The sequence below is a fragment of the Entelurus aequoreus genome, linkage group LG08 (assembly GCF_033978785.1).
Source record: "Entelurus aequoreus isolate RoL-2023_Sb linkage group LG08, RoL_Eaeq_v1.1, whole genome shotgun sequence".
Lineage (NCBI taxonomy): Eukaryota > Metazoa > Chordata > Actinopteri > Syngnathiformes > Syngnathidae > Entelurus > Entelurus aequoreus.
In genome coordinates, this window is record NC_084738.1 from 23,163,549 (window position 1) to 23,174,781 (window position 11,233).

An 11,233-nucleotide genomic window follows, 5' to 3' on the forward strand; every position below is an offset into this window, starting at 1 on the left:
TTAAAACGTTTAAAAATAAAAGCAATTTTTTTGTTTTTGCGGTTTTATTTGTGTTTTAACACGTCTATATTTTAGAATAGTTACATAGGTATATAAATAATCACAAAATTAGACTTACCAATGTAAATCTGGTTTTATATATAATTTAGTGTGTGTAGAATAAAGTATACACTATATTGCCAAAGGTATTTGGCCACCTGCTTTGACTCACATACGAACTTGAAGTGCCATCCCATTCCTAACCCATAGGGTTCAATATGATGTTGGTCCACCTTTTGCAGCTATTACAGCTTCAACTCTTCTGGGAAGGCTGTCCACAAGGTTGCGGAGTGTGTTTATAGGAATTTTCCACCATTCTTCCAAAGGCGTGTTGGTGAGGTCACACACTGATGTTGGTCGAGAAGGCCTGGCTCTCAGTCTCCGTTGTAATTCATCCCAAAGGTGTTCTATCGGGTTCAGGTCAGGACTCTGTGCAGGCCGGTCAAGTTCATCCACACCAGACTCTGCCATCCATGTCTTTATGGACCTTGCTTTGTGCACTGGTGCACAGTCATGTTGGAAGAGGAAGGGGCCCACTTCAAACTGTTCCCACAAGGTTGGGAGCATGGAATTGTCCAAAACGTTTTGGTATCCTGGAGGATTCAAAGTTCCTTTCACTGGAACTAAGGGGCCAACCTCAACTCATGAAAAACAACCCCACACCATAATTCCTTCTCCACCAAATTTTACACTCGGCGTAATGCAGTCTGAAATGTACCGTTCTCTTGGCACCCTCCAAAGCCAGACTCGTCCATCAGATTGCCAGATGGAAAAGCGTGATTCATCACTCCAGAGAACGCGTCTCCACTGCTCTAGAGTCCAGTCGCGACGTGCTTTACACCACTGCATCCCACGCTTTGCATTGCACTTGGTGATACATGGCTTAGGTGCAGCTGCTCAGCCAAGGAAACCCATTCCATGAAGCTCTCTGCGTACTGTACGTGGGCTAATTGGAAGGTCACATGAAGTTTGGAGCTCTGTTGCAACTGACTGTGCAGAAAGTCGGCGACCTTTTTGCACTATGCACTTCAGCATCCACTGACTCCTCTTTGTCAGTTTAAGTGGCCTACCACTTGGTGGCTGAGTTGCTGTTGTTCCCAAACTCTTCCATTTTCTCATAAAAAAGCCGACAGTTGACTTTGGAATATTTAGGAGCGAGGAAATTTCACGACTGCACTTTTGTTGCACAGGTGGCATCCTATGACAGTCCCACGCTGGAAATCACTGAGCTCCTGAGAGCGGCCCATTCTTTCACAAATGTTTGTAGAAACAGTCTCAGTGCATAAGTGCTTGATTTTATACACCTGTGGCCGGGCCCAGTGATTAGGACACCTGATTCTGATCATTTGGATGGGTGGCCAAATACTTTTGGCATTATAGTGTATGTTGGCTTCTTAATCCTCGTGAATATTGTTCACACTTGTTTATTGTATTCTATAAAAAAAAAAATACATTTGCTTTAAAGGGTTTCTGAGAGGGCAGTGCCATTATCAACCAAAAGAGGGCGCCAAACAACAGGCAAAAACGGTTGACGCTATTTGTAACACGAGTACAAAACGAACGTGTTTGAATTGTGTTAAAGACTGTAAAAAAAATAATTGTACATGTCAGCAGAGGGCGCTGTAGACCACCATTCTAATTTAGAGCCACAAGTAAAAGGAAAACCAACCAGGCTCACAGCACAAAACATCAGCTCATCCATCATTTAGAACGACGTCAATCCAATCCACGCACACACCCACTCCCACTCCCCCGAAAACAACACACATTCTCACGCATAAACACTGCAGCGGAATTTACCCCGAGGCTCCATCAGCAGAAGCAGTCTTTGACTATCGTTCCTATCTCTCTTTTGGGGGTTTTGTCACCCCTAAAGTTGACTCCAAGACTTTTGAATGACAATGGCGGCCAGCGGGAGCTTCTCATTGAACGGAGGCAAAGTGTGATCTGCAGGCTCCCTTGGACAAACATTGCATAAAAACATTAAGGAGACGGTCTGGCGATGGGATTAGTCTATTTCAATAAAGGCAAGAAAGAGAAAATGCTGCGGGCTACTAGTGTGGTGTGTTAGGGCGCAGCTTCCACCGACTTAAACCATTTTTTCTTTCATTTTTTTTAATGCAAGTATTTATTTTGGATATAATCCACAGTGGTGTGTTTTCGTACCGCGAACAGACACATGGCATTGTGATGCCTTCAAAATGTTAATGAACACAATCTGACAACGGTGACAAATGCATGCTTGAAAGCTTGTCTTGCAAGCGGGTTACAGATGATACGAGTATTGATATTGCCGATACCAGGGATCGATCATTTCTCGTTCAAGTTCATTTTAATAATGGCCAAAACACAACAGTTCTCTATGTTAAATGATGCAGAAAAGACAACACGATAGCCCTGAATTAAGAATAATGACATATAGTCTAAAATAATTGCATTTATTATCCTTATAGTAGTATTCTGCAGGAAAACAGCTTTTTTTTTTTTTTTTTAAAGTATTTTACAGATAGAAGATTTTGCTTTTTTTGGCCATCGATATGTTTTGTTGTTGTTGTGTTGTTCAAACATTTTGAATATACTGGTATATTATTTACATAACTCAAGAAATATGTCATTGGTTGTTACTTTTTTTTGTCCTTTTGGCTTATTTTGCTCAAACTAAATGTCATAGAGGCAAAAAGGGGGATTCATTTTATATAATAATATGCTATGCTAGATCCACTATGGACTGGGCTCTCACACTATTATGCTAGATCCACTCAACGTCCATTTCACCGGTCGCCCAGGGGGGCGGGCGGAGGGGGGGTCCCCACATCTGCGGTCCCCTCCAAGGTTTTTCATTGTCATCCCATTGGGTTGAGTTTTTCCTTACCCTGATGTGGGATCTGAGCCGAGGATGTCGTTGTGGCCTGTGCTGCCCTTTGAGACACTTGTGATTTAGGGCTATATTTTCAAACTTTAATTTATTGATTGATAACTACATGAAGTCTACTCATTATACCAGGTGTCAAACATACGGCCCCAGGGCCGGATCAGGCCCGCAAACAGGTTTTATCCGACCCACAGGATGAGTTTGTTATGTATAAAAATTAACCTGAAATTTTTGAATGAAAGAAACTGCTGTTCTAAATGTGTCCACTGGATGTCACAATAGCAATTTTTTGTATCTTTGTAGATGATGCTACATATGTACAAAATAAACCACATGATGTTGGTACATCAGTCGAGGAAAATGATCAAACTACATAAATAACATACTGTAATTTGATTTGGATATAATTTTGTATCTTGATAGATTGAAAATTAACACCAATGAGTTGACTGATGAACATCATCACATCATTTATTCAAAAAATATAAATAACGACAAATAAAGATAGAATACTGTTAACCGCAACATGTAAGTGTAAACAACAACAACAACAAGATTATGATTTGTACAATTTCAGAATGAGCTTGTTCTATTTTTAAACAAAGAAAACAATCTGAAGTTGTCTTTATTTTTAAGTCATTGTGCCGCGATTTTACCAGTCCGGCCCGCTTGGGAGTAGATTTTTCTCCTTGTGGCCCCCCATCTAAAATGAGTTTGACACCCCTGTACTTTAAAATGTAATAATTTGTTCATTAGTTTATAAGTATAAAAATGAATTATGTTACGGTAACACTTTAGTATGGGGAACATATTCACCCTTAATTAGTTGCTTATTAACATGCAAATTAGTAACATATTGGCTCTTCATTAGTCATTATGAAGTACTTATTAATACCTTATTCTGCATGGCCCTAACCCTAACCCTAACCATAACCCTCTGACCCTAACCCGGCCTAACCCCAACCCTAACTCTAACCAAATAACTCTAAATTTTATGCTGATAGCAACCTAACCTAACCCCCAACCCCCTCCACATCCCACCCACCGGATTGTAAATAATTCAATGTATATACTCTGATGATTAACTTGTATGATGACTGTGTTATGTTGATAGTATATATTTATACAATGAATTGATTAACGTGGACCCCGACTTAAACAAGTTGAAAAACTTATTCGGGTGTTACCACTTAGTGGTCAATTGTACGGAATATGTACTGTACTGTGCAATCTACTCATAAAAGTTTCAATAAATTCAATCAAAAGTCTTTGTTACTTAGAATATGTTCCCTTGTGTCCAAATAACTCTTAATCAAGTCTTTGTTACATAGAATATGTTCCCCTAGTGTCCAAATAACTCTTAATTAAGTCTTTGTTACTTACAATATGTTCCCCTAGTGTCCAAATAACTCTTAATTAAGTCTTTGTTACTTACAATATGTTCCCCTAGTGTCCAAATAACTCTTAATCAAGTCTTTGTTACTTAGAATATGTTCCCTTAGTGTCCAAATAACTCTTAATCAAGTCTTTGTTACTTACAATATGTTCCCCTAGTGTCCAAATAACTCTTAATCAAGTCTTTGTTACTTAGAATATGTTCCCCTATCCAAATGACCTTTAATTAAGTCTTTGTTACTTAGAATATGTTCCTCTAGTGCAGTGGTTCTTAACCTGGGTTCGATCGAACCCTATGGGTTCGGTGAGTCGGCCTCAGGGGTTCGGCGGAGGTCAAAACACACCCAACTCATCTTGTAAATAAAAACTTCTCCCTATCGGCGTATTACGGATACGGCAACAGCTGACTGGTTTGTTGTGAGTTCATGCGCAGTGTTGGTTTTGTTGTTTGAACAAGGTGATGTTCATGCACGGTTCATTTCATGCACCAGTAAAAAAACATGGTAACACTTTAGTATGGGGAACATATTCACCATTAATTAGTTGCTTATTAACATGCAAATTAGTAACATATTGGCTCTTAACTAGTAAGTACTTATTAATGCCTTATTCGGCATGGCCTTATTATAACCCTAACCGTCTAACCCTGACCCTAACCCTAACCAAATAACTCTAAATTAAGTCTTTATTACTTAGAATATGTTCCCCTAGTGTCCAAATAACTCTACATTAAGTCTTTGTTACTTGGAATATGTTCCCCATACTAAAGTGTTACCAAAAACATATAACTTTGTCTTGAATTTGAAAAAAAAAACATTTTATTTTTTGCCAAAGAAGGGTTCGGTGAATGCGTATATGAAACTGGTGGGGTTCTGTACCTCCAACAAGGTCAAGAACCACTGCTCCAGTGTCCAAATAACTCTTAATTAATTCTTTGTTACTTGGAATATGTTCCCCATACTAAAGTGTTACCAAAAACATATAACTTTGTCTTGAATTTGAAAAAAAAAACATTTTATTTTTCGCCAAAGAAGGGTTCGGTGAATGCGTATATGAAACTGGTAGGGTTCTGTACCTCCAACAAGGTTAAGAACCACTGCTCCAGTGTCCAAATAACTCTTAATTAATTCTTTGTTACTTGGAATATGTTCCCCATACTAAAGTGTTACCAAAAACATATAACTTTGTCTTGAATTTGAAAAAAAAAACATTTTATTTTTCGCCAAAGAAGGGTTCGGTGAATGCGTATATGAAACTGGTGGGGTTCTGTACCTCCAACAAGGTTAAGAACCACTGCTCCAGTGTCCAAATAACTCTTAATTAAGTCTTTGTTACTTTGAATATGTTCCCCATACTAAAGTGTTACCAAAAACATATAACTTTGTCTTGAATTTGAAAAAAAAAACATTGTATTTTTCGCCAAAGAAGGGTTCGGTGAATGCGTATATGAAACTGGTGGGGTTCTGTACCTCCAACAAGGTCAAGAACCACTGCTCCAGTGTCCAAATAACTCTTAATTAATTATTTGTTACTTGGAATATGTTCCCCATACTAAAGTGTTACCAAAAACATATAACTTTGTCTTGAATTTGAAAAAAAAAACATTTTATTTTTCGCCAAAGAAGGGTTCAGTGAATGCGTATATGAAACTGGTGGGGTTCTGTACCTCCAACAAGGTCAAGAACCACTGCTCCGGTGTCCAAATAACTCTTAATTAATTCTTTGTTACTTGGAATATGTTCCCCATACTAAAGTGTTACCAAAAACATATAACTTTGTCTTGAATTTGAAAAAAAAAACATTTTATTTTTCGCCAAAGAAAGGTTCGGTGAATGCGTATATGAAACTGGTGGGGTTCTGTACCTCCAACAAGGTTAAGAACCACTGCTCCAGTGTCCAAATAACTCTTAATTAAGTCTTTGTTACTTTGAATATGTTCCCCATACTAAAGTGTTACCAAAAACATATAACTTTGTCTTGAATTTGAAAAAAAAAACATTTTATTTTTCGCCAAAGAAGGGTTCGGTGAATGCGTATATGAAACTGGTGGGGTTCTGTACCTCCAACAAGGTTAAGAACCACTGCTCCAGTGTCCAAATAACTCTTAATTAAGTCTTTGTTACTTTGAATATGTTCCCCATACTAAAGTGTTACCAAAAACATATAACTTTGTCTTGAATTTGAAAAAAAAAACATTTTATTTTTCGCCAAAGAAGGGTTCGGTGAATGCGTATATGAAACTGGTGGGGTTCTGTACCTCCAACAAGGTCAAGAACCACTGCTCCAGTGTCCAAATAACTCTTAATTAATTCTTTGTTACTTAGAATATGTTCCCCTAGTGTCCAAATGACTTTTAATTAAGTCTTTGTTACTTAGAATATGTTCCTCTAGTGCAGTGGTTCTTAACCTGGGTTCGATCGAACCCTATGGGTTCGGTGAGTCGGCCTCAGGGGTTCGGCGGAGGTCAAAACACACCCAACTCATCTTGTAAATAAAAACTTCTCCCTATCGGCGTATTACGGATACGGCAACAGCTGACTGGTTTGTTGTGAGTTCATGCACTGTGTTGGTTTTGTTGTTTGAACAAGGTGATGTTCATGCAACAGTAAAAAAACATGGTAACACTTTAGTATGGGGAACATATTCACCATTAATTAGTTGCTTATTAACATGCAAATTAGTAACATATTGGCTCTTAACTAGTAAGTACTTATTAATGCCTTATTCGGCATGGCCTTATTATAACCCTAACCGTCTAACCCTGACCCTAACCCTAACCAAATAACTCTAAATTAAGTCTTTATTACTTAGAATATGTTCCCCTAGTGTCCAAATAACTCTACATTAAGTCTTTGTTACTTGGAATATGTTCCCCATACTAAAGTGTTACCAAAAACATATAACTTTGTCTTGAATTTGAAAAAAAAAACATTTTATTTTTCGCCAAAGAAGGGTCCGGTGAATGCGTATATGAAACTGGTGAGGTTCTGTACCTCCAACAAGGTCAAGAACCACTGCTCCAGTGTCCAAATAACTCTTAATTAAGTCTTTGTTACTTTTAATATGTTCCCCATACTAAAGTGTTACCAAAAACATATAACTTTGTCTTGAATTTGAAAAAAAAAACATTTTGTTTTTCGCCAAAGAAGGGTTCGGTGAATGCGTATATGAAACTGGTGGGGTTCTGTACCTCCAACAAGGTTAAGAACCACTGCTCCAGTGTCCAAATAACTCTTAATTAAGTCTTTGTTACTTTGAATATGTTCCCCATACTAAAGTGTTACCAAAATATAACTTTGTCTTGAATTTGAAAAAAAAAACATTTTATTTTTCGCCAAAGAAGGGTTCGGTGAATGCGTATATGAAACTGGTGGTTCTGTACCTCCAACAAGGTCAAGAACCACTGCTCCAGTGTCCAAATAACTCTTAATTAAGTCTTTGTTACTTGGAATATGTTCCCCATACTAAAGTGTTACCAAAAACATATAACTTTGTCTTGAATTTGAAAAAAAAAAACATTTTATTTTTCGCCAAAGAAGGGTTCGGTGAATGCGTATATGAAACTGGTGGGGTTCTGTACCTCCAACAAGGTTAAGAACCACTGCTCCAGTGTCCAAATAACTCTTAATTAAGTCTTTGTTACTTTGAATATGTTCCCCATACTAAAGTGTTACCAAAAACATATAACTTTGTCTTGAATTTGAAAAAAAAAACATTTTATTTTTCGCCAAAGAAGGGTTCGGTGAATGCGTATATGAAACTGGTGGGGTTCTGTACCTCCAACAAGGTTAAGAACCACTGCTCCAGTGTCCAAATAACTCTTAATTAATTCTTTGTTACTTGGAATATGTTCCCCATACTAAAGTGTTACCAAAAACATATAACTTTGTCTTGAATTTGAAAAAAAAAACATTTTATTTTTCGCCAAAGAAGGGTTCGGTGAATGCGTATATGAAACTGGTGGGGTTCTGTACCTCCAACAAGGTCAAGAACCACTGCTCCAGTGTCCAAATAACTCTTAATTAAGTCTTTGTTACTTGGAATATGTTCCCCATACTAAAGTGTTACCAAAAACATATAACTTTATCTTGAATTTGAAAAAAAAAACATTTTATTTTTCGCCAAAGAAGGGTTCGGTGAATGCGTATATGAAACTGGTGGGGTTCGGTACCTCTAACAAGGTTAAGAACCACTGCTCCAGTGTCCAAATAACTCTTAATTAAGTCTTTGTTACTTGGAATATGTTCCCCATACTAAAGTGTTACCAAATATACTTGTTAAATAAAATAAACCTCTGCCTAAATAAAGCTTTAGTTAAAACGCCAATGTCCTACCTTGGGTGTATTTACTTGGTATCGTGTCGATACCAACATTGGCAGTATCGTCCTCCGCTACAGAAGCGAGAAGGGACGCTGACGGGGGGAATGGAGGGGGGGGGGGTATGACAGCCAATAGGAGAGCAGTATCCCGCCCATTTCTGTATAACTTCACGTCACAGGCGCCGAGACCTGCCACAAACTAGAAGCTCCCGCAGCTGCAAGACTTTCAAAGAGGACTTTGCACCGAAGTGTGAGAGAGAGAGAGAGAGAGAGAGTGAGAGAGAGAGAGAGAGAGAGAGAGAGAGCCACGCGTGGACTTGTATGCTCCTGCGAGAAGAGCCTCCAAGCATGAGCGCGGCACAGGTCTACGAGAAGAAGTTCGCCTGCACTTTGACCGACCTTCCGGGATCTATGAGCTGCCATCCGACCTCCAAGGACTCCCCGACTCTGCCCGAGTCCTCGGTGACGGACATGGGCTACTACAGCGCGGGGGGCCAGACGGCGCACCACGGCCACCACCACCACGAATACTACCAGGGCCAAGCCTACGGACAGGCCATGAACTCTTATCACCACCAGTTTAACCTGGGCGGCATGGCAGCTGCTGGGATGTATGCTACGAAATCAGAGTATCCTTACACGAACAACTACAGACAATATGGACATTACAGCAGAGATCACCTGCAGGCGTCGCCTCCCCTCTCAGGTAAATGTCCACTCAATTTCATATTATAGTAGTGCAATAATTAGCTAGATATATGCTAACGGGATTGCTTTAAATACAACAATCGTGCGTGCTTGTTATTATTACTTTTAATATGTTCAAAAGTAAATACAGATATAAAAAAAAAGTCGAAATAATCATAAAATAAACAATTTGACTAAATATTGCAATATTGTTTCCCACTCACTATTTAACACTGGGCCTACTATTATGATGCGTTCACTTGCATTGTGTATTTCTAAATATCAAGTTAAGACGTAATGTATGATGTTTTATTTACTTTTTTTTTTTTCACAGTAAAAGAGGAACCAGAGCCAGAGGTTCGCATGGTGAATGGCAAGCCCAAAAAGATCCGCAAGCCCAGGACTATCTACTCCAGCTACCAGCTGGCTGCGCTGCAAAGACGCTTCCAGAAGGCGCAGTACCTTGCTTTGCCCGAGAGAGCCGAACTCGCGGCCCAACTCGGCCTGACCCAAACACAGGTATACATATATTTACATATATATATATATACAACACCGGCAAAAATATGTATTATGATGTCAAAAATGAAACCCACTTGTGCGTAATTACGCACGACACGCCTGGTTTCTCGATGCATAAAGTTCCTTATATCATCCGCAGGTTAAAATTTGGTTCCAGAACCGGCGGTCCAAGTTCAAGAAGTTGTACAAAAACGGCGAGGTCCCCCTGGATCACAGCCCCAACGCCAGCGACTCCATGGCCTGCAACTCTCCGCCTTCCCCCGCGGTGTGGGACAACAGCACGCCGCAAAACACCCCCCTCAGTCGGCCTCCAGCGCCGCCACCGACGCACAGCTCGTCGCCGCCTTACATGGACGATTACAACAACCACTGGTACCAGCAGGGATCCCACTTACAGCACCACCCGGCACCGCCACAGAGCGTGGGGGCTGTTTATTAACAAGAACTATTTTTAATTTTTTAATTTTTACTTTTATTTTTTAACAAATCGAGGTCTGTCCACAGTGACATTGAAAAGGTTCGAACAAGGCCTGACGGGATCCAGACCAGAACTGTTTTTCCATAAGGGATATTTAAAGGACTTATCTGGCGGGGTTTCTTTTTAATTATTATTATTAATAATATTATTATTTATCTGCTCTGTTGTATTGCCTTCTTTTTGTAAATTTTGTAAAAAACAAACAAAAAAACAAACAAAAAAATACACAAAATGACGGTGTTTACACGCTATACATTTAAATAATAATAATCCATGTTGTAGAGGAAAACTCAGGTCATATTTATAGAAAAACAATTGTACAAAACGTCGAAGGCTGTAAATATGTGTTTATATAGAACCACTCTTATGATCATTTGTTTGAACGACTCCACTATATATATATATATAATGTTCCCGTGCAGGAGTCGTTTTATATTCATGTAATTAGTCCACTCCATGCCTTATTGTGCGTTGAATAAAAGGTGTTAATTGTATGCTATGTGTCTAGCCCCTTTATACAAAACAATTATAAGAAGAAAAAATCTGCTTTTACATAAATGTAGTTATGCTGAGGGTTTTTATGGGGTGGGGGTGATAGGTTTAGTAATCTTTAGTCATCATTAAACATTATTAAATAGAACCTCCCCCAAAACTCAGCATAATTTGTTACTTATAAACCAACCAGCTGTTTGGTATCAGAATACACATTTTGCAACAGATGAGCATTATTATTTTTATAAGGTCAGAATTTCTGATACAGCTGCACACATTGCATCCTATTATAGTGCCTGCAAGTTTCAGGTGAGTGGGTATCTTTATATCAATATATAAACACTGGTATTACAACTATTAAGCAAATTGTTCAGAAAGTTAGCATCAATAACTCAGTGATATAAATAATATGTTTGGAGTTGCACTTGT

General features: G+C 38.8%; 1 protein-coding gene across 1 annotated transcript; it reads left to right on the plus strand.

Annotated features, from left to right (window-relative positions):
* Positions 1-8,855: 8,855 nt before the first annotated feature.
* On the plus strand, positions 8,856-10,668 carry dlx3b (distal-less homeobox 3b). The gene is made up of 3 exons (XM_062054900.1): positions 8,856-9,331; positions 9,647-9,831; positions 9,974-10,668. The coding sequence occupies exons 1-3, from the start codon at positions 8,947-8,949 to the stop codon at positions 10,271-10,273; spliced, it is 870 nt and encodes a 289-aa protein (XP_061910884.1). The 5' UTR covers positions 8,856-8,946; the 3' UTR covers positions 10,274-10,668.
* Positions 10,669-11,233: the final 565 nt, after the last annotated feature.